Genomic DNA, 27166 nt, shown 5'->3' on the forward strand with positions numbered 1-27166 from the left:
AAGGCTGTGTAACGCTTCGCTTACGGCCATGCAATGCAATGCAACTATACTTCGCCTCCCTCCCATTCCCTCAACAGGTGGATCGATCATATCATTGCTGACGGGTTCCACCTTTGATCCTCTAACTATACCAGGGTTGTCTCTTTACCATACTGTCAGCATTCGATGCCAAGGCTCATCGGTCTTTGCGCAGTGTCCGGCCGGTTGCACACTGGCTGATAGAGTTCCCTAGGCACTACATGTATGAACGGATTACGAATAGACTCCATCGGATCGATTCAACATATCGGAGACTTTTAGATGGCTGCAAGTAAGCATGGCAATGTTGCATTTTAGGATCTAGCCCCCAGTCTTGCTTATCCTCCACGTCTATAGCTCATTTCCATGGACGATCGTGGCTGGATCTGGGTTTACCAAAGTCCCACGGATATAGCAGATACATAGAGATCATATGTTTTATATAATTTGCAACTCAAACAATCATTTACTTGTATAACCATCCGTATACTCACTCGACGTATCTTTTCTATCACGATATATACACACGCATATCACTACCATACAAATCCCCCTTTGGAACCTGCACATCATCACCGTGAAAATCATGCAGCATGAGCCAGCAAATCATCCGTAGAACAAGAGTACACCACAACTCTTTGCAAGCCAAAAGATACGTTGCGTACTCTGCTGTCTGAGCATATCCCCCTTTGACCACGTTGAATTCGGAGTCAGCCGTCTTCAAGTTGAAGAATCTTGCTGAGCAAGAGATTTGCACAGCGGGAAGTATTTGTTGAAAATAAGTCCTCATCAAGACGTCTTCTTTGTCGCTTCCATTAAAGCGCGGGAATGTCTGGCCGTTCATTTGAGATAGAACTTCTTGAAAGTGAGAGCCAATGACATCCTGTACAGGCGACGTTTGTGTAGTGTTTTTAAGTGTCGCATCTAGTTCGACGAGTACAGAATGTAAAGCATCCTGAGCTTGCCAGTTGTAGCTTGTAGGAACATCTCGATGAAGTTGAATTTCCGTCTTTGGAGACAAGAGAGTGTTGAGGTGGATGAAGAGCTGCCCGTGCGCAGTGTCTTTATCCTCCTGCAGATGCTTCCGATACGCGATGAGTAGTCTTGGTAGGGAGAATCCCTTTGTGCTCCAGATGTTGTAACACGGGTTTGGTATGTATCTGAAGCAGAGATCCTTGATGTGGAATACCTGACCCATCATTCCTATGAGTTCAAAGGTTACTGAAAGGCGTTAGCGACTATTGATTTCAGGTAAAATAGCGTAACTTACTTGGGAAGATATGAGATGTCATAGTACCATCTCGCAGGAAATAGTTCGATGATGTGCGGTCACATCCAAGAGTAGCCAGAGTATCAGCCATGTCCTTTCGACTCCCCAAGCGAACAACTTGTGAAAGGATGTTCGGAAGTTGCCCAAATGCAAGCCTCGTAACCTCTCTGTTGGGAACCGGCCTATTTTCCTCAAAAATGGCCTTGTCCAGAGCCTGAACGTAGAACATGATACCAAGACCACTAATCTTGTGGCCTTTGACAAGAAACCCGTTCCCTTCAGCTTGGTAGATGTTGTAGGTCGGATTAAAGTCGCGCCAGTATATACCGAGCATAGCAATCATCTCTATCAGTTGGCTCATGGTGGTGGTTGCGTACGGGCGGTTCACAGAAGGCGGCATGTCATCCCAGCTCTTTCTCTCGCACTGCAAAGCTGTTCTGAGACTGTGCTTACCTGCAACGGAGCTGAGTATTGCTTGTGCGCTGGCTGGTCGCGGCCTGAGGCTCATTATCTGCTGTCGGGTCCAGTTCTGTGACTGATTCTCCATCTTTTGCAGGCCCGACAAGAGCGTGAGCCACGTCGCACGCTCATTCTTGACAATACGACCAGTCTTGGTCTTTGTGCTTGTAGGGGGTGGTTCAAGATCTGTACGTGTAGCATCCAGACTCTTTCGTGTCCCATCAATGAAATGTATTTGCGCACCGTCGATATATCCTTCAGTGGATCCCGGAGTTGATACAAAGATAAAAGGAACTTCATACTGAATCTCTGTACGAAACTCTTTGGACTTCCACGTCTTTGTTCGAGAGTTGCTCCATCGACCAATGACGTTCTCTCCGCAGTTAGGGGGTGAACGGAACTGTTTGAGAGAAAAGGGAGCTTCAGGACTGGGCTCTATTGGAGACTTGACGACACTTCGCATGGTGATGGCTCTCATCAGGTCTTTAGATATGCGCTGGTTTCCGTTCATATGCGCGTAGTACTCGGGATGCTTCAGCTCGGTCCTGCTCATGATGGGAAATGCTGAGAGGATGGACGAGTTATCGGCGAGACTGAAGCTGGTCATGACTGAACCTACTACCGATCGATTGCGGGTAGAGTATACCGAAAAGGCGTCAGTTGAGTTGTACACGCGTTGATAAACGTCGGACTTTTCGAGAGTTTCTTCGAATTCCCTTCGTGGTGGTGAAGAGATACCATTGCTCCCTATCTTGGCTGAAGTTTCTGCTGAAGAAGTGCGCTTCGGCACAGGTCGAGCTATTTGAGGAACTATGTTTCCCTGCGATGGAAAACTCAAGGATCTTTCGTTGCTTGAACGAAAGGTGGCCCAATCCTCATGATCTTTGTGTGACGTGACTACCGATGAGTTGTCCGTGTCATCGTCTTCTTCCTTCCAGTTAGCCAGTGTCGTTCCCACTGATGACCTGTTAGAGAGAAATAGAGCTGGGTTCTCTATGATGTATGTGTTGAACATGGCCTCTATTTTTTCCACGCGTAATTGAGTTAATTCGCTGTTTCGTACGATCTTGTCGATCTTCTTCGCCAATCTATTCTGCGAGTCGATAATCACAACGTCAGAATCGCTACTTGATGTCAGAACTTATCATAGCTGAGATAGTTAACCGTACCATTGTAGAATGTTCAGGATTAGAGTCACAGAACCCTTATGAGCTTGCATCTCGCGTATGTACTTGACCACATCATCCTGCACCCGAAGCCACTTGACTTTGCCCAGCTTCGTGTGAGCCAAAGCACGATTATCGTCGAACGGCTTCAGCACCTCGATTAGACCGTCGCATGTCGTTATCAACTCGCTGATGGTGACAGTTGCATCATGAAGCCCAAGCGACGTTCCTGAAGTCTTGGCCACTGAGTTGGGGTCGTCGATTATGCCTTTGAGTCGCTTGATAGCCCAGTGAAGTTCGCTCGTTTCAGCCTGTGCCCATTCAACTGTTCTGGGGCAATCATCCATGTTTGTTTTTATCCTGTCAAAGGCCTTGACAATGACGGCTGCGACTGATAGTAGACCAGCTATGCCGCTGGCGACGCTAAGAGGATCCATAGCTGGAGAGAGGGAGGATAGTTGACAAAGGACATTAACTTTAGGAGAGGGATTTTGTGAGATGCATCCTGCAAACAATTATATCATCGGCTGAAAATCAGGCTGGCAATTCCTGATCCCGATAGGATGGGTGACGTGCAGCCTTGTTGAGCAATGATGTATTGGTACATGTTGGTCAGTATGCAGGGAGCTGTTCAAGTATAGAAGGATCACTAGTGTTTCGGAGCTGAATTGTATTTTATATGTAACTGTTCCTTTCAGTCTGCCTTGGATGTCCGGTGAGGCGTTTTTATGGTGATGAACTTATCGCATAATATGTACATACATGTCAACTTTTTCGCATGACTAGTCAACTAAGCGAGACTCTATATTGTTGGAGGATTACTGAGATAATACCATCATGTCTGGCCTCAAATCATTATCCTTCAACAAAGTAAAGTATTCACTTACCATTATCGGTCCCAATACCCGTCCATGCATAATCAGCCGCAACATACCAGGATTGTCCAAACCACATGATAATCTCCACCATCTCTCAATTTCCCCTCTTTCTATCCCAGCCCTACGAGCCTAGAGCCGAGACTACTCTAGGGCTGACGGAACGCGTCAATTGCGAGCTGCAGACTACAGGGGGCGGCCGGACCGTTCAAGGGACTTTGGGGGCCAAGCTTGTTTGCTGTTGGTCCATGGAGTTCTTGAGTAACGAGAGCGAGACCTATCCTGGTCATATTTCTCTTATTTACCGTCTTACAGCATAAGCTACATAAATATAGTCTCAAGCCAAGACATTCATAGCGCTTCCACGGTGTCAAAGTTACATCCATGAGGAATCTAACCATGTCTCTACCGTGTTTGTCTACTAACACGGGGTCGTTTGATGTCTTGGCCGCTGACGCAGCTGAGGAATAAGACCATTTTAAGAGCCTATGTCCCTGCCTAGGCGGCTTGCATAAAAACAGACACTAACATGGGGCTTGATAGAAATCTTGAATCAGCCTTTGTGAGTATGTAGCCTAGGAGAGTTTTAGTATTTTCGTCTGGTCTTTTCCCGGTCCCTGTCATTTTATGAGCTGTCTGCTGCCGTGCATATATGATAGATAGTTCCTACTTTCCCGACAGTATAAAAGGCGCTTTGAGGTCCGTTCTTGGATCCGACTTTCTCTCTATTCTTTCTCAACAACTCATCTTGACGCTATACATCCTATCCTGAGTGGTCAACACATCAGACATGTCTTCGTCTTCCTCTCGCTCATCCTCTCCAACAAGGGCTTCCACTGAGGACCTTGGAGATCGGTCTAAGGTCACGCCTCAACAGGTGATTGACAAGTTCTGGAAGCAATTTACCACAAAGAACCCAGGAAAAGGTACGATACACTGATACTACAGTACAGTCCAAAATCTAACAAACCTTAGCAACAACTGTCATTCCCTCAAACACCTACACTGAGTTTGCTGCCAAAAGAGGCAATCAGGTGACCACAACAACCTGCCAGGCTTCGTACGAAGACGCCGCGGCAACATGCCGTGCCAAAGTCGAAAAGATCATCAAGGAGTGTCGTCGCATTAACAAAAAGTACCGTGATCCTCACTTTGACATCGAGTTGGATCTCAAATGGGGTCAAAATGACTGTCTCCGTTCTCTCTCCAACAGAGATGAATTTGTTCCTGGTGAGGACCTTAGACCCGAGAGTGTCAAGCGTGTCGGTGATATCTTCGACAAACCTCGCTTCTACATTGACGGTCCTACTGCCAATGATATCAGACAGGGCCGCAACGGAGATTGTTGGCTTATTGCTGCTCTTTGTACCCTGAGTGAGAAGCCAGGTATGATTGAAAGGCTTTGTGTTGCTCATGATCAAGATGTTGGCGTTTATGGCTTCGTATTCTACCGCGATGGCGAGTGGATCTCGGAAATTGTTGATGATTTCGTATGTCTCTTGACTATCCCTGGGTGAAGCTATACTAACCGCTTCTTAGCTCTATTTGATCAAGCCTGACTATGATGAGGGTTATCTCGACCGAGTTCTCTTTGATGATATTGAACGAGTTGACCCAGACGAAGCCTATCGCCGCATCTTCCAGTCCAACAGCGGTGCTCTCTACTTTGCCCAGTGCGCCCATCCCCAAGAGACTTGGCTTCCTCTCCTTGAGAAGTGCTATGCCAAGGCTCACGGGGACTACTGTTCTATCGAGGGTGGTTTCGGAGGCGAGGGTCTCGAGGATCTCACTGGAGGTATCACATCTGAGCTAGCCACAACTGACATTCTCGACAAGGTAAGTAGCGCATTCGGTTTCTAGAGGAACTAGCTAATGCATAAACAGGAGTACTTTTGGAAGGAACAGCTCCTCAAGGTTAACGAAGAATTCCTCTTCGGCTGCAGCACTGGAATCTTTGGCGGATGGGGAGAGCGTAAGGGAATTGTTGAAGGCCACGCCTACTCTATCCAAAAGGCTGTCGAAATTGACGGCAAGCGATTACTCAAGGTCAAGAACCCCTGGGGCAAGCATGAATGGACTGGTCCGTGGAGTAAGTCAATGTCCTCCTCTCAACATCAGACGCCTGCTAACAGATACTAGGCGACGGGTCAAAGGAATGGACCGCTGAGTGGCTTCAAAAGCTCGGTCATCGCTTCGGAGACGACGGAGACTTCTGGATATCATACGAAGACTTACTTAGAAAGTACCAGGCTTTTGAAAGAACCCGTCTCTTCACCCCTGATTGGCGAGTCACCCAGCTATGGACATCGATGTCCGTCCCCTGGGCTCTTGACTACCACGACACGCACTTTTCCTTCACCCTTTCCAACTCGGGACCTGTCGTGATTGCCTTGTCTCAGCTCGATGACCGTTTCTTCCGAGGTCTCGAGGGCCAATACCGATTCGAGCTTGGCTTCCGTCTGCACAAGGCTGGCCACTCAGACTATGTCGTGCGCAGTCAGACTCCTTTCCGCATGACACGTTCCGTCAACGTTGAGCTCGAGCTCGATGCAGGCGACTACGAAGTCCGTGTCAAGATCAACGCCACACGCGATCATGAAATCCTGCCTATTGAAAACGTCATCAAGAACAACGCCAAGTCACGACGTGAGAAGCTCCTCCGCATCGGTCTCGCTTACGACCTCGGCCACTGCAAGGGGCGATTCGTCGAGACTCCCGAGGAAAAGATTGCTCGTCAGGCGCACGAGAAGAAGATCAAGCAGAAGAAGCGAGACAAAATCAGGACCAAGATTCTCAAGGATCGTGAGGACAGTCATTATCTTCTGAAGCAAGATTTCCAGAGGAGTGAGCATAAGAGACTCAAGAATAAGGAGAGGAAGAAGTTCAAGGAAGCTGCCCTCAAGGCTAAGCGAGAGGCTCGCCTAGCTGAGAAGAAAGCCATAAAGGCTGAAAAGGCTGCTCAAAGAGCATTGAGACGTGAAGCAAAGGCAGCAGCAAAGGCAGAGGTGGAAGCAAAGGAAAAGGCAGAGGCAGAGGCCAACCAGGAGGAACAAGCCGAGAAAAAGGTCGAGGAGGTGGCTGAAAAGTCCGAGACTGATGCTCCTAAGCCAGAAGAGCCCATGACTCCTGAGTCTGATAACTCTGGTGAGCAGGATGTCGTTGAAGAAAAGTCTGCCGAGGAGAATCCTGCCGAACAAGTTACCGAAGAAGCCAAGGGATCTGAATCCGATTCTGAGTCGTCATCGGACCAAGATACAGAAGAAGAAGTCGAGACCGATGTCGAAAGCATCGGTACTCTTCTCGACCTTGCCGACCGAGAAATTTGGATACACGTCGACAATTTCACTGGCGAAGTCCCAGCATCAGACTCAGACTCGTCCTCCGACTCCGAATCCGAAGCCGGGGACGATGCTGAAAAGGATCCATGGAACGCTGTCGCGGTCGTCGGTATCCGTATCTTCCACAAGGGTCTCGGCGAGGGTGAGGAAGACGGCGACCTCAACCTCAAAGTGATCCGTCCCATCCGTTTCGGCAAGGATGACGAGGAAGTTGACGTTGATAAGAAGTGCAGCACCAAGGTCTTGGACGTGGATGATAGTGCAAAGGACGCCACGCTCGTGGGAGACACACAGGAGAAGATTCGATTCATCAAGGGTGAGAGTCCGAGGAGAAGAACTGTTACGTCCATGTTCTGATGTAGATTACGATGTTTGGTAAGCCATGGGCTTAACTCTCTTGTTATGATAGCATATGAAAAACCCTACCCAGCCTTATGTTGAAGAATCCATGTTGTACTGTTACCCTTCATAAACTATTCCTGCTCACAGGATATTCAAATTGTGAAACCCAAACGCCAGAGCGTGCACGCGCATGTCCCATATACCAACCAACCGATACAAGGCAATGCCATGATCAAAAACGCCAATTACCGTACTCATACTCATACTCATACAGACCTCATACATCAACACATCTCGCCACACGTCTTGCTTCGCTGATGCCACTTCGCTTCATTTGGGGGGGTTATGGGTGCGTATCAAATCATTTACAACTCTTCTCTTCTCACTGCATCTGCGCATCTGTCACTAACCACCACTGCAGCCTCACTCCTCATCCATCAGATCCACATCAAAGCAAAACTACTTAACACAAGCCGTTGTGGAGTGGTCTGGTTTTCTCTCCTCACAACTTGTGTTATGTGCTTGTGTCTGTCTGCCGTTCTGTAGGACGCCATCCTCCGCATCAAACAGGTTTCTTCTTGCATAGCAATAGAAAGTCACCTGTCGTCCACAAGAAACAGCATCTTATCCCCTCTGGTCGTCGATCAATCTGGCCTTCAGCCCACCACTCTCACGCACGCGTCCACTGGTCTTTTGTGCCGCCGGATGGCAACACAAGCTCTCCCGAGGCTTGATCTCACCCACAAACATGTGGGGACTTCTTCACTGATCAAAGCCCGAGTCTCTGCGCTTTTCTTTTCCAAGCTCAACAACCCAACACATCGCCTCGCGGGGTATATCCTTCGCAGTGTGCCGCAGAACTTTCGAAAGTCGTTAAGAGCTACGTGACAGCTTCTGTCGTTCAAATCGTAGTAGTAGTCCTTGGGTGAATGATCCAAAGTTGTGTCTGGGGAAAGGTGCCAGATACGGAGAAACCGTCTAGGGACCCCCTAGTAACCAAGGATCCATGCAAACAAGTCTAGGTGAATGTTGGGAAAAGGAAATTCGTTGGTAGATGTCTTTTTCTGCCAAAGGCCGGTATTTTCCATGCGAATAGGCGTGCATAGTAGCAACAGTGCTGCTGTGGCTATGCATGTTCCCATAGAAAGTCCGGATTGGGCAGGTAAAAGATAAGAAAGAGGTTCGAAGATGAATTTAGACGGACCGAAGTCGCTGTGCAAAGCCGATGCCAGTCCAACGATACTGGCAATTGCATGCTTCGGATCAAAATAAACAAGAACCGGAACAAAGAAACAATACGAGGGTAAGGATGATGAGTATGTTCGCGTGTCGGCATCAAAAAAAGAACGATTAAGAAACAAAGTCGGAGGCCATCCCAGATCAGATCCTCAGGAAACATCAGTTCCGAGGGGCCGCTGTTGGGTCATCTGCAACCAAAGCATATCCCCAACAGCCATCTTCAGTTTGCTGTCTAAGCCACGGGAGCGATAGAAGCAACCGGGGGAGCAGGGACACTGCCGATGTCGACCTCAGCAGGGATCTCGCCAACGTTGCCAACGTTGCCAACACCAGGAACACCACCAACTCCGGGGGCGTTCTTCTGGGGGCAGTCGCGAGAGATGTGACCAGCCTCACCACACTGGTAGCAGGTCTTTCCAGCGGTGTTGAGAGGGCCACCGTTGGGAGCGGTGCAGTCTCGGGAGATATGGCCGAGCTTGCCGCAGGCATAGCACTTCATAGCCTGAGCCTGGCAATCACGGGCAAAGTGGTTGGGACCACCGCACTTGTAACAAGTGGCAGGGCGAGGGCCACCAGCAAAGCCACCTCGGCCGTAGCCACCAGGGAAACCACCACGGCCCATAGGAGCACCACGGCCCATGGGGCCAGGACCGACAGGGTTGGGGCAAGCGCGCTAACACACAAAGTCAGTTACATATCAGGGGAGCGAGCAAAACTTGCACATACAGCAAGGTGACCGGGCTGACCACAGTTGTAGCATCGACCGCTGGTACCGGTGCCGCTCAGACGGAGGGTAGGGCAGTCAGCCTGGACGTGGCCGAGACCCTGGCAGTGATAGCACTGCTTAGCCTCGGTGGTTCGGGGAAGAGGGCATCCGTTGGACTCGTGGCCTTGTAAAAGTTAGATGCTGATGGTTTTCTTGGTTTAAAGTTGAGCGTACCGGGCTGCTTGCAGTTGTAGCAGAGACGCTCAGCAGAAGAGCAGACCTCAGCGTAGTGGCCAACATTGCCACACTTGTAACAAGCACGTCGAGAGAGAGAAGACATTGTGAAGATAGGGTCTAAGTAAGCTTAGTCAGTAACAAAGCTTGCCGATAGAACATTGCATGCGATTTGAAGCTGCTGTTGCTGTCGTCGTCCTGCTAAGTTGGGGTCGGTCGTAATGCTCAGCGTGATCTTCCAAAAGTTCTATAGTATGGTTTATAAACTCTTGAGCTTGAAGACGACGCTATATCGATTGATCATACATGTCTCGTTCATGTCATATTGACGAGACAATGCCTCGGAGCTGACGGGAAGGCACTTCAAGCTTCGGTAGATAACAACCAGGCGCCAATTATTCGAGGAGCATTATTCAAATCGGATCGTATTGTTGGTCTCGTGTATGTCCATTGTTGTGTGAACAATTGTCATATCCGGACACTGATATTTCCGGATCGCGAAACCCCGCACTTGAACTCTTGCCGAGGGGCAACACCAAGATCAAAGCACTCGTAGAGATAGCGATATCCGGCATTTTTGTTCGGTCTGAATCGTTACAGGCCGGAGGTTGCGCCGGGATGTCGGGTCGTACACGGATGCCAAATACGGAAACCGGTTGGAAACATTTTGAAGGTTGATTGAAGTATCAATGCGGGATTTCTTGGGTCGGCGACAATGATAGTAGCAACCAAGATATGGAGCGCAACAGCAATTCGATCGATATCAATGCCACTTTCGAAGTATTCGAGTGCAAGGGGTTCGTAGTTGAGACCAGTGATTCCAGGCGTTGTTGTCGGTTGCGCAATGAAATGGAGGGGCAGCACAGAGCAGCACAGGACAGCACAAAACGCAATGCAAGCAATTAAAAGCATCAACAAACGTACGTACCTTTATGGCTCGAGAGGGGGAGCTTGATGGGTAAGTATGACACAAAAGTAAAAAATACTGCCTAATAGGTGTATTTATAAGAAGTAGACAAAAAACACTTTCAACACCAAAGAAATTATTCAGAGTTGTTTGGTCTTTGTTCCAAAGATGGGACTGGAAGTTGTATTTTTTGTAATTAAAAAATTTTCACAATGAGGGGAGCACACACAGAAGGAGCGAATGACACACTACCTGCCTTCTTTACCTTGCGACTGGGCGACACGACACGACCCGACTTTAGGTAGGTAGGGAACTCGAGGGAACCTGCCTCTAGGCTCTCTAGGCTCTCTAGGCTCTCTAGGCTCTCTAGGCTCTACATACAGTACTAACTTAGCACCAACGACAGAGTGGAATGGTTGGATTGTGGATTGGATTGTGGGGAGGGGTGACCCAATTCGATACAGTAGCGTGCTCTCCAAAGTAAAGTAAAACCCCCGAACTGATGAGACGGGTGGGAGGGCAGGAGGGGGAGGGGAAATGGCTGTTTCCTAATTGCCTTGGCGGATGAATGCAGATGAATGTTGTCATAAGGACCTAGGAAGATGGGAGGCCAGTATAAGCCATCATCACTACTAAGGTGTCCAGTAACCAGGTTAGTAGGCAGTTGCAGTTATACAACTTATGACATTGGAAAAGGACATTTCACTCTTCAGTTCATCTTGACTCAGACAATCTACCTTTTTGATTTCCTATTGTTCATTCATCGAGTTCGCTTACAGTCACACTTTTTTAACCGCAAATGACACTAAAAAAGAACAAAGAGGAAACAAGCCAATCAACTTGGCTCCATCTACCTAAATGGTCCAATCAATAGTTATCCGATGTCATTCTTCCCAACTCTTCTCCTCACACCTTTGATGGCACGCGTTGATCACTGATCACTGAACCTGGCTTCTTTGGGAAAGAATGGGAGGAAGTTTGGTCCAAGTAAACTTTTAGCCAGAAAAGAGGGTTTCCCATTTGACCGTTCCTGCCAAGCGGCATGTTCGATATCTTTAAAGTATGAATGCACGTGATGATCAGAAACATGGCTCCAGACCCACCCTATAGCAGAGGAATCCCATCTGGATACACATTCAATGTCAAGATCCTCAAACAGTCAGTATCGATCACTACATTAGTAAAGTCCGTTCAATTCTCTTTTTTTTCCCCATTCAGTCAAACCTACCAACTGCAGATGTAAGCAGCAGGGGTCAGAGCCGCGTGATATAATACCCTGGTAAGTTGGACGGTTGGAGATGGTTCTTCCGAAAGTTGCTAGAAACCATCGTCAAATAATATTGGCTTTGTCCTAGTTGGGAAAGCGAGATAGGCTGGTCTAGAAAATGGTCAAACATTCACCTACGGAGTGTCATTGTGACTGGGGCCATCACCAGGTACTATGCTTAGATGGAAACAAGTCCGTCATATTGCTTTTTTCTATCTGCATCTCAACGTCGTGAGATTTCCCCAAAACTCCCAACTTGTGTTTCAGAACAGCAACAATACTACCTATGTAAACGACGCTAATATGTGGTTGCAAGGCCGTGGATACTCGTATACGCTCAAATCAACAATGCCCTTCATCGGGCTCTAGGTGTTCAAATGCCTTTCGCTCTGTGTAGCTAATAGTGTATGGGTATGAATCCTGATATGCTCTCAAATACCTCCTCACTCAGTCGGTACCCGACTCACCCTACCCATCTCTGACGGGTGAGTGGGAAGAGGAACGTCAGTGGTCGGTGCTGTAGATCGAGGTTGTGCCTCAACTACATAAGATATACCATCCTCAGACGCGTATGAAGGTGGCCGGGGACCAGATCGTGTAGTGGGCCTCAACTGAGAAATGTCCACGTTCTCGTTACGTTGCCAGAACAAACGGTTCGGGTCAACTCGCTGTAAACTGTTAGATTGTGACCGCATATCGTTGCTTTTTAGTTTCAAAACTTACCACTGTCTCACGCCAACGGCCGTAAGCGGGAGGCATTGTTTTAGTCGCTTCACTGTCGCCGCCAACGGCCTCCTCGTCTTGCGCAAGAACAACAGGGATTGGAACTGGGGGTACTGCATATCGTGGGCCGCGGTATCGAGGAGGTCTATTCGCCCGCAAAGCAGCCTCTCGGTTGCCTTTTATTATTAGGAGGCAGAGTCTTATGAGTCCGTGGAAGAAGAAAGCTGCCGCAAAGAGGATGACGAGAATGAGCATGATGTTCATCTCGCGAGTATTAACCTTGCTGGTCATTGAAAGACAGAGGTCTATCACATTCTGTTAGTGCCGCATTCGAAAATCAGTATCGCAGTTAAGGTTATGACTTACAGACGGTAACGAGTATAATCAAGAACAGACCCGAGGTCATGCACCTCAAGATCTGTGCTCGCATACGCCTCGACCGTACCCATGGTATACAACCCATGAAGTACTTTGGGTGTTGCCCACGACTTCTGCGTGATCGATGGCCTCCCTCATGGTGCTCCCTCCTCCTCCTTGGTCTGTCAATGGGTCCACCAAGAAGTTCAGAGAGATGTGCCTCTAAAGGAGCAGAAGAAGTGCTTTGTTGACGCCGTTGATGTCGAGATTGTTGCGATTGTGACGAAGGTGTTGCGACGGGTTCCGGTCTCGTTAGTGACAATGGCTCAGTAATTGGCAGTAGTGGTGAGGGAGAGGCGGTCGTATTGCGGATATCGTCAGGTTGCGGTGGGTTGCTGTTACGGCCCCATATTCTCAAAAAGTTTGGTACAGCAAATCTTCGACCAGCGCCGAGTCGGTTCGAATTGGAATCTTGGGATTTGACGCTCTCGGTTTCGGGAAGCTGGGATTGTCCAGTCATTGAAGCAGGTTGTCCACGGCCCAGCAACCGTGACAAAGGCGCAATATTTGAACGAGACTCTGACATGCTGGGTTGTCGCTGTCCAGCTTCGACATCGATATCGACATTGGTGTTGGTGTTGGCATTGACAACGCCCTCATTCGAATTACCACCTCTCTCCATGCGTGATCGTTGTATAAGATCAGCACGAAGCCTCTCCATGTCGGTGCGCTCTAAAGTCATCTTTTTTTCTCAGCGGGGACCGAGGTCAGTATATACGGTACGATGGGTACCGATATGTACGACTCAGGTGAAGCGACTAAGATGGCGCTATCGTGGATTTTCGACTAGGTAGCGAGAGTGTACAAACATACGATTTACACACTTTGTTATGATGAAGATGGGTTTTGTTGTACCATCACGGGCATTATTAGTAGAGAGAAATAATAACAAGCTCGCAGAAGAAAAGAAAACAGAATTAGAAAAAGAAAGGTTCAAGAAGCCTGTCTTGAACGTGAAATTGCGACTGCACGCACACAACAAGGGACAACGAAGACAGACGAGAAGAAACGATGAGTGACAAGAAAATCAATAAAAAAGAGGAGACAAGAGTCGATAAATCACAGCCAAACCCAGCCCGTTCAGCTTCGCTATGATCTAATTATCTAGCTAGTGGACTCTCGAATGGGCAGATGCCCCGGTAAGACGTTTGTTATTCACACAAGGATCCCTTTTTGACCCCCTTGATTGACACAACCGGCCCATGCTACCATGTCATGACAACCTAGCTCAGCTTCTAGTCTAGGTCCAGGTAGGTCACTTGCAGTAGAGAACGGGTCCTCCGAAAGGGACAGACCGTGTGTCAGGGATCTCACGATCCTCGTCTTCAAGGGTGTTGGCTGTAAGCCCAAGCTTATCAACACTTGGACAGCCATAAACAGCAGGGGTTGATAGTCAACTCATACCAGCCAAATAAATGCGTGCTTATCGCTGCTTGCGGAAGAGAGCATTCGTTCAATTGGTCTCGGGCGCATCTACTAAGACTAAGAGATTATCGCGCAACACAGACGGTTGATCAAGCTGAATGGATTGGCCGTTCCTTGCGGTAAAAACGTGGATTGTGGAGATCTACAAATTACCTGCCTAGTCCGAGCACCTATCCAGGGGTAAAACATAAACCAGACCAGCTGCAGCAGAGTACTAGCCTTGATGCGGTTGACTTTCTGACTTCTGTCACTGTTGACAAAGCTTGGCCGTCTCGGGTTGGCTTGAAGCTCATCACGTTTGATGCAGGGAGAAGGCAATATGAAACCTTTAAATTCTGGCTATTCAATTGTGTGGACGAAAAGGTCGTATTTATTCAACAGCTTACGAGGTATAGGGTTGCAGTGAACGTTTGGCAAAGGCCCAGCTGTAACTCTGATTGGCAGGCATCACGGCTATCAAGCCTTAATCGTGTTTGAGTGTGGTTTGTTCTTCAAGGGCATGCCAGAGCTCTGTCTGCTAGTTTAGTATTCGTCAACTATCTGCAGTTGTTGTTGTTGTTGCTGCGAGGGATTGCTACGAAACATCTAATGCATGCCCCAGCTCGTGTCTCATATTTGATGCAAGCTAGAACGCCTCCTTCACCCTCCCCATGTTTATGTTGTTGATACTATTGTTAAAGATTGCACAGTAAATGCATGCAGCAATCCGCTTTTCTAAGCCGTCGCCGCCACCGACTCCTTCAGTTTAAATATTATTGCTCCCTGCAATAATAGACAGAGTTGTACAACACTCCCTGTCCCTTTCTCAGCCGTAGTTGGATCAAACGCTATCCTAGCCACTTCCTTGAGTTGCAGTCACAAAGCACCAAGGGCGTACATCCTCACCAACGGTCTTGGTAACGGTCGCGTGCATCTCCCAGATTGCTGTCACCAGGGAGCTATAGTAAATTAGAATACCGGGTCGTTGCCGACACCGCTCATTTCAGCTCGCCGAGAAGCATTTTACGGTCTGATGATGCCGAAAGTACTGTATCTCGTTAGTTTACCGACTCGAAATGGAGGACAAAACACTTACGAATAGGCTCCTTTCCTGGAGAGAATTCGGCGCAGTTGACCGTGCCCTTGTGGCCAGGAAGCTTGTAGGCGAGCTTGCCTGTTTCGCTTGACCATACCATGACGGTTCCGTCACCTGATGCTGCTGCGATTCTCTTGCCCTCTGAATCCCAGCTTGCTCCCAGAAGGTTCTTCTCAATTCCCGTGTTCGCGCCGTCAAAAGTTCTGATGTGTCGTTCTGTAGGTGCAAATGGTCGGATATCCCATGTTCGTACGGTAGAGTCCATAGCATACGAGACAAGCGATTGAGAGTCTGGCGAAACTTTCAACGAAGTGATGGTATCTGAATGGCCCAGCATCGAGTATATAACTGACTTCTTTCGCAAATCCCACACTCGGATATCATTGTCGATACCGCCTGCGTATATCTCGTTACCAGCTTCTGACACGGCAATTGCGGTGATGGGGAACTCGGTCTGAATATAGTCGACGGCGTTCTTCGATCGAGGGTCCCAGATTCCGATGGTTGAATCGTCGCTGCCACTGACCAGTATCTCCTCTCCTCGTCTGCTGATGCCCATTGTGTTGATGACCTCTTCATGTCCAACATATCTACGGATTCGGGTGCCTGACGTCAGATCCCAACTCGCGAGGTGCATATCAGCCGATGCGCTGTATAGAATTTCCGAGTCGCGGGACCATTGCAAGTCCAAAATGGCACCTTTGTGACCATTCAATATGCCGTAGTTTTCGCAATCGCCGTAGGTTCTCCATAGCACTATTAAGGAGGTCAGTCATCATCACACGTAGTGTACGATTCCTTGCTTACTTAGAGACCTGTCCATTCCTCCGGATGCAATCAAGTTGCCTGTGGGATCGAATTTGGCTGCAAAAATCTCGCCCGAGTGTCCTGATAGTTCCATAACAGGAGCTTGAAGCCCGCTTGTTCTTGGTGCCTTGGCAAGTTAGTTTGGTATCTTAACATAAACACCTGTCGTAAACATACAGATTGGACCAACGCATTGCTTGACGCGTTCAAACGCGCAACTGCGCCTGTTGAAGAGTTGACATTCTGTCGCTTCACGAGTGACTGAGAAGAGATGGGATCATCGTCGGCGGGACGCTTTTCGGCGGACATTGTTAATTTTGGAGGTGATTAAAAGAACGATCGAACTGATGCGACTCTGTTTGTACGAATGCGCCAGCTTTGTGTTGTTTCCCAGAGCTATTAAGTGAGCTTGGAGCTTGCTGCTGGTTAACTTTTGACGATGGTGGTAGACTTCATGCAAATCAAGCTCCCAAATAATTGGTAGCCGGGCCGGAATTGTTCCTGGTGTCGGCATTCCAACGCTCCGTCCACCGACTTCCCAGGGCGATGTTGGTGCTATTGCTTCACCTCCCTGGTTGCGGTTAGTTACTATACATCGCAGCTCTGAAAGCGCATTGCAATTTTGTCCCTTTTGCTTTGTTATAATTCGTTTGTCAATACCACAAACTCGGTCTGAGATCCTGTCGTCGCTCCCAAGTTTGCCGCTTGTCTCACGTCCATTCCCCTCTCACAGCCGCAACGATGGCATCTAACAAAGCTACTCGGTTGGGTGAGGAGTACGTTCAACACGATGCCCATCTATCTTGGTCGCAAATATTTTACAAATGCTAACTCAAACTCAGGATCTGGAAGTAGGCACCAACTGCACGGTCTCTAAATCGAATAGTCCTCTGACCAGAATAACAGAACCCGAATCGATAAGGTGAACGCTGAGCTCGTCACCTTGACGTACGGAACTATTGTCGCACAGCTCTGCAAAGACTACGAAAGCGATTATGCGGAGGTGAACAAACAGCTCGACAAAATGGGTTACAACATCGGACTGCGATTGATCGAAGACTACCTCGCCAAGTCCAACACCATGAAGCGATGCGCCAACTTCCGCGAGACGGCCGAGATGATTTCTCGTGTATGGACAATTATGATACAATATTCGATAGCGACTGACAAAAAAAACAGGTTGGATTTAAAATCTTCCTCAACATCACTCCTCAGGTCCTGAATTGGACAAGCGAAAATGACCAGTTCTCGCTGGTGTTTGAAGAGAACCCTCTCGCCGACTTTGTCGAGCTTCCCGACGATGGACGAGCGCAAGACCAGCTCTGGTACTCCAACATTCTATGCGGAGTGCTACGAGGTGCATTGGAGATGGTACAGATGCAGGTTGAGGCTCACTTTGTTAGTGACGTCTTGCGAGGCAACGAAACTACAGAAATGAGGGTTTCGCTAGTTCGATACCTCGACGATGAACTGCCACCTGAGGATGACTGAGAGGTTAAGAGGAGCACTTAGTTACGAATGTGACGACGATTTGGCATTATGCCAATAGAGCTATATGGAGATGGCCAAGTGGCAATCTACAGGGTAGATATCGAGGGAAAGTTCATCTTCAAAAGAACATCGACGGTATGCATGACGACATGTCGGCCAGGATGCTTGGTATGCAACACAAACTCAGCAATAAAATCCATCTATCAGTTGTGATAGTTGGCCATGGATTATGCATGATACATGCAAAATACCCTGAAGGAGGACAGCTGTCAGCCACGTGCTAGCCTAGAAAGAAACGCACGTTTAATAAAGATCATGCCAGACATCGGCGATTAACATGATAGATCGAAGAATGGGTTGCCATTTTTTTTAATTTTTTTTTACACCGAGGACCAAGTACAATCAGGCATTGTCAGTAACAATCTATGCGCACCTAATATCGAGTTAACGCTATCCGTGCCAGCTTCAAAGTAATAAAAGACCAACACAAAGTGCCGGGTGATTAAGAGGACTGTATTATCTATAACTTCAATTAGTAGATTGACACTGTCGAATCCCCCACAATAATGGAACACCATCAATTGACAGTCTGACAGTCTGTTAGTGGAGGTGCAAGCTCAGGCCAATGACGGAGATTTATGCCTGAGGCGATATCCAGGCCCAGGTAATTTCTTCATCAAAACTTGAGGCTCCCTTTTTGTCCCCAATATCATGCCTCAGGTCTCGAGAATGACCAGTTTCAACCATTGGTCTGAGTTTTACGCATCTAGTTCTGAGTTTTACGCACCCCGTCGTAACGCGCCCACTCTTGGCGCGCCAGTTGTCTGGAAACCTGTCTAGACTAGGGCGCGCGCCTTAGATCAGGGTCCAGTCCTTTTCCTGTGGAGTGACGCGACCCGACTTCGATCATTCGGGTCCGCTAACTATCGAACCTTGAATGAAAGCCCCTGAAGAGCATCCACTGCAGCTGCAGTCCAGGCCGCTGGAAGTGGTGAGGTGCCCTGATTTTACTGAGCCTCACAGGGTCGGTAGCCCTGTGGTTAGTATGAAATTGTACCTGGGCAGCCTCCCCAATCCTGGTTAGAAGCCGCTTCTTGCCGTCATGTTCCATGGGTATCAAACCAGTCTCGGTAGTTTTGGCTAGGTCGAAATGTCTTTGAGCCAAGTAGTTGAGCGATCGATGCGAGTCTTGCTCACAAAGCTGCTATGATACATCAGGTTCAGGCTGAAGATCGATATCTCGACTACCAGGCTGACATATGTACAATTCCTATACCCATGATCGACCGTCCCGACTTCTCTTAGCTGCAAGGAGGCGACGCATCGCATTTTGGTGGATCTCTGCCCCAGGTCCCAGAGAAACCTAAGCTTTGGTTGACGCCTTGTAGCGTTTTGTCTCTTACCGTTTTGGACAAGATCTGGCGTACTTGTAAATTGCATGCGTCTAAACGTCGAGATGCATCACTGTAAATTCGAGATACAAACATATTTGCACGTGGGAGAATATACATGCAAAATGCGTGGGATAGCTGGTTAAGCATCAGGCCATGTTTACTCATTGAATCAATTGAGCTTATCAAGGTCTGGAAGGGAACAAAAGAGGACCGAGAACAAGAAAAGTTTCCCATCCTCCCACTCAACAACTACTAACCTGCTACTCCCACCGCCAATCGACCACGTTTTTCACCCACAGCCTCCGTCTTGCTGTCCTGCTCCCTTTTCAAACTCAAACCCCTTTGCTTTTCTTTGCTATGCTGTGATTTAAGTGACTTTTCTTTCTTTGCTCGGCTTGGTGCTTCTTGTCTACAAACCCCAACTGTCCCGTTTGAAAGAAGCAGACGCAACAAAGATAGACTCATTGGAGTCCTGCTCCCATCCGTCTGCCGTTTGAATTGTTTCCGTTTGCTGCCGGTACTTCTAACCGTGTGTTCCTGACATACAACTTGGAGGTACCCGTTCAACCTTGGGGGCGCGTTCCGTCGGATCTCCTAGGGTACTTGGTATTTGCACTGGCCCCCGGCCAATACATAAGTATCCTCCCACCCCTGGCCGAATACAACCCCAGGCAGTCTCTGTCTGTGTGCTGTCTCGCTTTTTTTTTACGCTGAGAGCATCGAGCACTGAGCATCACCTCAGGGAAAGCACAAGCCCAGCGCCCACTTTCCACTCCCAGTTACCTCGACACTCCGCCAAATCCAACCTACGCCAACCACACCATATTCATCCTCCGTACTTCACATCTCCAACTCATCACCGCGACATCGACTTCCGGTCGACTATCGCATCGCAAAGCATCGCATAATTATAGCCTCTTTGCTTTATTCATTGCTAATTACCTGCGACAAATTTCCGCCTATTGCCGACGCTTGACACGATCTTCCAATTCCCGCTACTTGGGGTTCGCCTCTCTGTCTCCTCGTCTCGTGGTTCTCTCGCGATTCTCACCTCGTCCCCGCCCGACCGCGCACCTGGTAGCTTGGACCGCGTCCACGTTTCCGTCGTTGGTGATCCCTTCGCTCGCGCCTTTTGGGATTACTGCCCGTCACGTCCACGTCGGGAGGCTATCCAGCGCAGCTCCGCCTGGTGGCACGCCCCCGTGGCTACACGAGCCCCCGACTTGCTGCCGATACGGCAGAGCCTCTAGGCCTCTCTACTTTTTCTTTAGTCCTCAAGTATAAACCGTCATGAATCCAAACGTGAACATGGCCAACATGAACCCCATGGGTGGCCCCGTTGGAGGTGCCCCCATGCCTATGATGAACAACGGCGCCGTCAACCCCCAGCAGGCTGCTGCGGCTGCTGCCGCCGCGTCTCGCCAGGCAAACGATAACCAGCGCAGCATCCTCAACACCTATATTTACGAGTACTTTATTCGCATGGGAATGTATCAATGCGCCCGATCCCTCCTCGATAGCGATCAGCAGGTCAATGTCTTAAAGGACGGCGCGAACCGTCGTCGCGACGAGAACGGCAATCTCATCAACGGCGTCGGCGATGATCCCATGGATACCGATTCCAAGGACGATATCGATTCCAAACTCCCCGAAGACTTGCCTCCGCCGAAGCTTCCCATGCCTGCTTCCGACACTTCTTTTCTCTACGAATGGTTCTCCGTATTCTGGGATATCTACTACGCGCAGCGAGCCAAGAGCGGAAACAATACCATCAACCAATATGTTCAACACACTCAGGTATGTATTAACTTTTATTTGTCTATGCCGTAATGCTGCCACCATGGGCACCATCATTCTGTGACCGCTTCCAGTCAATGGGAGATGGTGTCAGATTGACTGCTCTACCCCTAACATTTGGTAACCACTTTGGCTGGTGACCAATGCTGACCCTTGGTGGCAATGTAGCAGCAATCCCGGCTAAAGCAGAATCAACAGCAGGAACTTCTGCGACAAATGCGACCAGACTTGACCCCGCAGCAATATCAAATGATGCGAATGCAAAACGGCGGCATGGCTATGAACATGAAGCAGGGCAACCTTGCCCGCGCTGCCATGGCCAACAACCAAAACAAGTGAGCTTCCAATCTCTCATCTTTTCGATAAGCCCTTCGCCTAACTGTGACACCCAGCCCTCAAATGATGCTACAACAGGCCAAGCAGAACCAGATGCAACGAGATCCTTCCGGCATGGACGGCCAAAACAGACCTTCATCACCAGCTTCTGGGGAGAACGCTCCCTCACCGAAGCGACAACGCATTGATGGTGCGCCTTTCAACCATAACCAGCCCGCTGGCATGATGCCTAATGGCCGCCAAATGCCTCAGCAGATGAACGTGCCTAACACTGCCGCTGCGCAACAAATGCTTACTGCTAATGGTATCAACCCCTCGTCACTACACCCTCAGCAATTGGCAAACTTTGCCTCCGCCCCGCCCGCTGCTCAGCAAAAGTCGATTGCGACATACTCGCAAACCCTACAGCAACACCATGGCACTCAAATGGGAGGCAAGCAGATGCCGAATGCTGTTCCTCAAGGTCAAGGATCTCCAATGATGGCACAGGGCCCCGATGGAACTGCTCTTAATGCATTCTACAACCCAGGTGAAATGGGAGGCCCAGGCGGCATCCGGCCGGGACCTGGCGGTCCCCAAAACGGAGGGGGAAGCAACCATGCCCTCCAAGACTATCAAATGCAGCTAATGCTTCTAGAGCAGCAGAACAAGAAGCGACTCATGATGGCCCGCCAAGAGCAGGACACAGTCGGTGGCAACGGCATGCCTCGGGAAGGCCAACCTGGACCTGGCGGCCCCCCTGGACCAAACGGCCAGTTCCCGGATACATCACCCCAGGCTATGCGACCAGGCGCTTCCCCCAACCCTGCTGAGCAGATGAAGCGCGGTACACCTCAGATGAACAACTCTGGTATCCCCTCACCGGTTCCTGAGGGCGGCCAATCCCGTGGCTCACCTAACCCGGCGGCCATGAACTTCATGGGCAACAACATGGATCCCAACCTGGCCCCTCACTTCTTCAAGGGAATGGAAGGTAATATGGGCGGCCAGCAACCTATGAACGGCATGCGACCACCAAGCTCTCATCCCCAGGCCGGTCAGCCCTTCAACGGACAGATGACGCCACAGATGATGGCTGCACGACAACAGCAGCAAGGTCAACTAGGACCTCAAGGAAACCCTCAACAGTGGCAGCAAGGGCCCAACGGACAGATGGTACCCCAGCAGATGCAACAAAGCCCTCAAATTCAAAACACACCCCAGCAACGATCTATGCCTCCTCCCCAGGCACCACCTGGCGCCGCAAACGGAGCCAACAGTCGGACAACAGCTTCCCCTCAACAAGCAGCTGCCGCACCGCCAACACCCAGCCAGACCAACAAGGCCGCTCCCAAGAAGAAGGAATCCAAGGCTGCCAAGGACAAGGTAATTCCAACTCATTCATTCGTTTGGATAACAGAAACTAACAACTGTAGCGCGCTGCTGCCAACAAGAAGGCAAACCAAAATGTCAACAACGCTGGTGCAACTCCTTCTAACGACAACAACGACTCACAGGATACTCCTGCTCCTGCAACGCCTATCCAAAATGCCAACGCTGCCAACTTCAACAAGAATGCCCAGGCCAACGCCGTCCAAAACGGGCAAACATCTGGACCAGCTAACGCTCCTGCGGCTACAACCGCACCTCCTCCAGCACAACCAGCTCCCCAGCACGACCCTAATCAGATGATGGGCATGGATAACAGCTTTGGCCCATTGGTACGTACAAATCTAGCACTGTTTGAAGTTCTTGGTGCTGACATGAATTGCAGTTTGATGGTGGCGGCATGGAACTGGCTAACCCTCTTAACTCGGGTGACGTGCTCAACGACTTTGACTTTGACTCGTTTTTGCATGACCAGGATGGCGACACCTCGGCTTTTAACTTTACAGAAGCGTTCCCAATGGGTGACGAGATCGGGGCAGACTAGGGAGCCTTCTTAGAGAGGCTGGGTTAGCCTCAGGTTACCAGAAAAGTTGACGGGCCTCTGAAGGCATAGGAGACGAAATTAGCAAGTCGGTTTATGCTGTCTAGACCAGACTTTGAGGTTCTTTATTTTTATATCCTAAAGCATGGAGGCCAACTTTTCTGCTACCCGTTGGGTTGGCATTATACACGAGCTTGGGTGGGTTCAGACTTAATCAGGCATCATTTGTCACGGCGTTCTGAGTGGAAACTATATCATAAGGTCAATCGGCGATCTGGTCCAGGAGGCAATTTCCCTCCTATGTGGTGGTTTCAGGGGAAAAGAGCACTATTTGTTTTGGTTTATGTTACCGACGCTGGATGTGGTGTTTGACTGAAGCTGGTTCGACACGCACACCCACATACTACGACGACTTGGCTTTTCCTTCGGAACTCCACACGGTCTCACACGTCTCTTTCTCTCCTATCATTTTGTTGTTTTTACAGTTCGCTATCTATTGCTTTCAGTTCGGGTATTATTATCACGGGTTGCACGGTGGAAATCCCTGGTGAGCCGGGAGATGTTATTTAAGATGGGGTGGAGGATGATGGTTGGAGCGAGCATCCATCTGTGTAAAGTGTCGAATTACTTATCTGGTGTATCCCTAAAGCTTACGGCGAAAATTACATACCACGCTTGCTTTTTTCCTATGTCTTCAGATCAGAGACAGGGCTCGTTATTTCCTTTTTCCATCCTGTGTTTGGTGGTTTGCTTGCAAATTTCATGAGTATCGAGATCCAGCAAAAGATTAACGCATTAACTGATAGTTTTGTCTTTAATGAGTTACAATAAAACGTCTTTGTTCTCTCTTTATCCCAGTTGATCACGGCTGCAAACTGTATCTTCCAGGATGCGACTGGCGTGAACAGTCTGGTTGCTGGACATGAGGATGCATATAAAACAAACTTCTATCTCCAACCAACAAGGACATTCGCGAAATAGCGTTGAGGGTTGTACCAATCTTGCGTTGGAGTCGGCCACATCACTTGATCGGGCTAGATTCGAGTCATAACGTCGTGAGTCTTGTTCTTGTATCCAGATAGCTAACTAACTAACTACTCAAATCCGCTGTAGGTATATTTGAACATTGGGTATCCTCCATTTCGAAGACAGGGAAGTGTAACATGACAGGCCAACCGCAAACATCGGCTTTCAGTGAGGAACAACCATTAAGGGGGACCAAGAAAACCAGCCTCAAAGATATTCTGATGATTGCTATCCCCTACATAGGTAAGGGTGAGATGAAATGGAAAAGGCCAAGCAAAGGCTGGCAGAAGAAGTATATAAGGCAGAAGTTTGAAAGTGAAGAAAGGGGTTCTAGCTACGTGGGTAACTATTCTGTGGTCTCGTAGACGGCGACGTAGGCGACCTCCATCATGTTCTTGTAGCCAGGCTCGGTGGCCTTGTTGGGGTTACCCTGCGAGTTCATGTCAGTATTCCACACTTTTCTTACTTATGAAGCGATTATATAACTTACAGGCCAGGTGCCTCCGACGGCGACGTTAAGGAGGACGTACATAGGGGAGTGGGCGAGAGTACCCCAAGTTCCCTCGTCGTTGAGAGTCTGGCCCGAGATGCTGTGGAAAGGTGTGCCGTCGAGAAGCCAGGTGATCTTCTCGTCCTGCCAGCTGGCGGCACGTCGGTCGATAACCACAGACCAGGTGTGGAAGTCATTGTCGGGGATGTCAACTCGCTGGCCGAGTCCATGGGGTTCGTTGCAGGGGCCACCGCCCTCATGTCCACAGTGGACAGTACCAAAGCCCGTCATGTCGCCGTTGACTCGCTCAAAGATGTCGATCTCACCACAACGAGGCCACCCAGTACCATGACGGAGGGCATCGCCGAGCATCCAAAAGGCAGGCCACATGCCCTGCTTACGGGCCGAGTCGCCCATTCGAATGCTGGCCTCGACACGGAGAGCCTTGTTCTGGTCTGCGTGCCATGCCTTCTTGGACTCGAGACGTCCAGAGGTCCAGTCGCCCTTGCCGTCCCTCCAGGGAACGAGCTGGAGTGTATCGCCGCCAGAGAGCTGGATGTTCTTGTTGGAAGTGCTGTACACTTGAAGTTCGTTGTTGGAGTTGATGTTGAGAGCCGTGTTCCAGTTATCACTCTTGGGAGTGCAGCCTTGGCAACCAGTGAACTCGTCCTTCCAGAGCAGCTTGAGTCCGGGACGGGGGGGAGCACTGGTGGCGGAGGCCAGAGAGGCCAGGGCGGCGAGGATGGGGAGGAAGTTGAGCATCGTGTAAGTCGAAGTGAAACTTTTGATCAAATCGGAGAAAGATGTCTTGAATATTGAGACTTTTTAAATAAGGTTAAAGTCTATTTGAAGAATTGAACGGTTGTCACGTCAGTCAGGAAGAGCAAATAAAGGAATGTTATGCCTCCAGGGCTAAAAGAATGAAACCGGAGAAGGCGAGAAAGAGTGTATATCAAAAGGAATGAAAGAAGCCTGAGATGATCAAATCTCGAAGCAAGAATTCAGAAAGGAACGTGGGAGAAAAGAGACACAAAGAATGACTGGACGTGTGGTGGAGAACAAGAGAGAGAGAGAGACACGACGACGACTGGCATGCGGAATGTTTTATATATAGCTTCTCTGTCTATAATACCCAAGCGACCCGAGACAAGAACGACTCCACTCCTTCTACGAAAACGAGATGTGAGGATCAAGAGACCCGGCATAACTAGGCCATCCGAGCGGTATGGGTATGGGTATGGACATGAGACTGGAGAAGATGGGGTAGAACTTGATGGGCAAGGAAGACAGCATGAATCACATCAAGGGACCAGGATCTACTCCGAAGAGGCAACGGGTGATTTTCAGGCACAGGAGCAAGCTAAGTGGGTAGTTAGACAGCGGATACGGGTATGTAGGTCGATTATGCAGGGGTATGAGGAACGCTACGTACAGTCAGGAACAGACTTGTCGTGTTTTCTGCTGACTCGTTCTCTTTCTCTACCACTATTTGACTATGTACTCTTGAGGAAGACGTCCGTCGAATAAGCCAGCTAGTCTAGTGTATCGGAAATAAAACCAGGGGCAGGCAATTATAGACGTTACCCACTAAGCCAATATAAACCCTGCATACTTCCACTTGGAAAGATAGATTCGGAGATGAGCTAAATGAGACTATGACTCTGTCTATTGCTTTTCTTCAGCTGTTGAATGTTGACCAGGACAATGAAGTGGCAATACCGAGCGCTTAATGGTGGTAAGAGCAAATTGCCTCGGGCAAAAGAAAGCAAGGGTACGGATACTCAAGTTACTGCTTGAAGCTTGGCAGCCACTTGAAACAAAATGGCAGAGAGTCATTAACCAACGAGGTTAAGGCAGACTACGCGGCTCAAGATAGGAGGTGAAAAGTGTCAGGGATTAAGCGTCCACTAAGAGCAGGGACAGGCTTAGTACAGTGACAGTAGTATGTAGTCTGGTACAGGAAAAGAATGAATGAAAGATACAAAATATCGTACTCTGTATAGATATGCAAAAGACTTGTTTTCTCTCTTGGAAGTTTCACTTGGTCTCTTGGTCGTTGTATTTTTAGCAAGTTGATCATCATATATGCAGGGCGATTTTATTCGTATCGATGTTCGGGAATGGCGCCATTGTCTGGGAGGCCCTGGGGTACAAGAGACAAAATCAACAAGTCAGTTCACACTATTTAGACCGTATCTTTTGTCTAGTTATTTACTGTACCAAAGCTCAGAAGCTAACTTTTCTGTTAGACCACGATTAAGTTTGTGCTATTTACATACATATCAATTAAATAAATCTACGACCCGAAAGTAAATATAATTGAAAGAAACATCCATCATCTGAGGGTCGTAGAATTTATTTCTTCGCCTATTTGAGTTGACAGTAGGATATGATGGAGACGCCAATTAGAGCATGACACTATGTGTTTCACAATTCCGATAGTGAGGCCAACCGC

General features: G+C 48.9%; 9 protein-coding genes across 9 annotated transcripts; 3 read left to right on the forward strand and 6 right to left on the reverse strand.

The window, feature by feature from the left end:
* Nucleotides 1-480: 480 nt before the first annotated feature.
* Nucleotides 481-3260, reverse strand: FGSG_02644 (uncharacterized protein; the record flags this gene model as incomplete). Its single annotated transcript, XM_011320292.1, has 5 exons — nt 481-526; nt 684-901; nt 959-1221; nt 1289-2712; nt 2917-3260. The coding sequence occupies 5 exons, from the start codon at nt 3258-3260 to the stop codon at nt 481-483; spliced, it is 2295 nt and encodes a 764-aa protein (XP_011318594.1).
* A 1318-nt stretch (nt 3261-4578) lies between these two features.
* On the forward strand, nt 4579-7483 carry FGSG_02645 (uncharacterized protein; the record flags this gene model as incomplete). The annotated part of the gene is made up of 5 exons (XM_011320293.1): nt 4579-4714; nt 4764-5278; nt 5328-5624; nt 5673-5877; nt 5928-7483. The coding sequence occupies 5 exons, from the start codon at nt 4579-4581 to the stop codon at nt 7481-7483; spliced, it is 2709 nt and encodes a 902-aa protein (XP_011318595.1).
* Nucleotides 7484-7829: 346 nt separating this feature from the next.
* Nucleotides 7830-9753, reverse strand: FGSG_02646 (uncharacterized protein; the record flags this gene model as incomplete). Its single annotated transcript, XM_011320294.1, has 3 exons — nt 7830-9380; nt 9434-9597; nt 9648-9753. The coding sequence occupies 3 exons, from the start codon at nt 9751-9753 to the stop codon at nt 8940-8942; spliced, it is 711 nt and encodes a 236-aa protein (XP_011318596.1). The 3' UTR covers nt 7830-8939.
* Nucleotides 9754-10241: 488 nt separating this feature from the next.
* FGSG_12175 (uncharacterized protein) lies at nt 10242-10559 on the reverse strand (the record flags this gene model as incomplete). The annotated part of the gene is made up of 1 exon (XM_011320295.1): nt 10242-10559. One exon carries the CDS (start codon nt 10557-10559, stop codon nt 10242-10244), a length of 318 nt encoding a protein of 105 aa, XP_011318597.1.
* A 1869-nt stretch (nt 10560-12428) lies between these two features.
* Nucleotides 12429-12663, reverse strand: FGSG_02647 (uncharacterized protein; the record flags this gene model as incomplete). The annotated part of the gene is made up of 2 exons (XM_011320296.1): nt 12429-12489; nt 12545-12663. The coding sequence occupies 2 exons, from the start codon at nt 12661-12663 to the stop codon at nt 12429-12431; spliced, it is 180 nt and encodes a 59-aa protein (XP_011318598.1).
* A 2760-nt stretch (nt 12664-15423) lies between these two features.
* Nucleotides 15424-16577, reverse strand: FGSG_02648 (uncharacterized protein; the record flags this gene model as incomplete). The annotated part of the gene is made up of 3 exons (XM_011320297.1): nt 15424-16217; nt 16269-16395; nt 16446-16577. The coding sequence occupies 3 exons, from the start codon at nt 16575-16577 to the stop codon at nt 15424-15426; spliced, it is 1053 nt and encodes a 350-aa protein (XP_011318599.1).
* Nucleotides 16578-16869: 292 nt separating this feature from the next.
* On the forward strand, nt 16870-18100 carry FGSG_02649 (trafficking protein particle complex subunit 3). The gene is made up of 4 exons (XM_011320298.1): nt 16870-17044; nt 17111-17119; nt 17175-17397; nt 17448-18100. The coding sequence occupies exons 1-4, from the start codon at nt 17010-17012 to the stop codon at nt 17757-17759; spliced, it is 579 nt and encodes a 192-aa protein (XP_011318600.1). The 5' UTR covers nt 16870-17009; the 3' UTR covers nt 17760-18100.
* A 2361-nt stretch (nt 18101-20461) lies between these two features.
* Nucleotides 20462-23198, forward strand: FGSG_02650 (uncharacterized protein; the record flags this gene model as incomplete). The annotated part of the gene is made up of 5 exons (XM_011320299.1): nt 20462-20950; nt 21119-21285; nt 21343-22651; nt 22702-22986; nt 23040-23198. The coding sequence occupies 5 exons, from the start codon at nt 20462-20464 to the stop codon at nt 23196-23198; spliced, it is 2409 nt and encodes an 802-aa protein (XP_011318601.1).
* Nucleotides 23199-24567: 1369 nt separating this feature from the next.
* FGSG_02651 (uncharacterized protein) lies at nt 24568-25473 on the reverse strand (the record flags this gene model as incomplete). The annotated part of the gene is made up of 2 exons (XM_011320300.1): nt 24568-24651; nt 24712-25473. 2 exons carry the CDS (start codon nt 25471-25473, stop codon nt 24568-24570), a joined length of 846 nt encoding a protein of 281 aa, XP_011318602.1.
* Nucleotides 25474-27166: the final 1693 nt, after the last annotated feature.

Source organism: Fusarium graminearum, chromosome 1 (genome assembly GCF_000240135.3).
Source record: "Fusarium graminearum PH-1 chromosome 1, whole genome shotgun sequence".
Taxonomy (NCBI): Eukaryota; Fungi; Ascomycota; class Sordariomycetes; order Hypocreales; family Nectriaceae; genus Fusarium; species Fusarium graminearum.

Coding starts and splice junctions, on each gene's coding strand:
- FGSG_02649 (XM_011320298.1), top strand. CDS start 17,010: ATGGCATCTAACAAAGCTACTCGGTTGGGTGAGGA. Junction 17,398..17,447: donor CGGCCGAGATGATTTCTCGT/GTATGGACAATT, acceptor CAAAAAAAACAG/GTTGGATTTAAAATCTTCCT.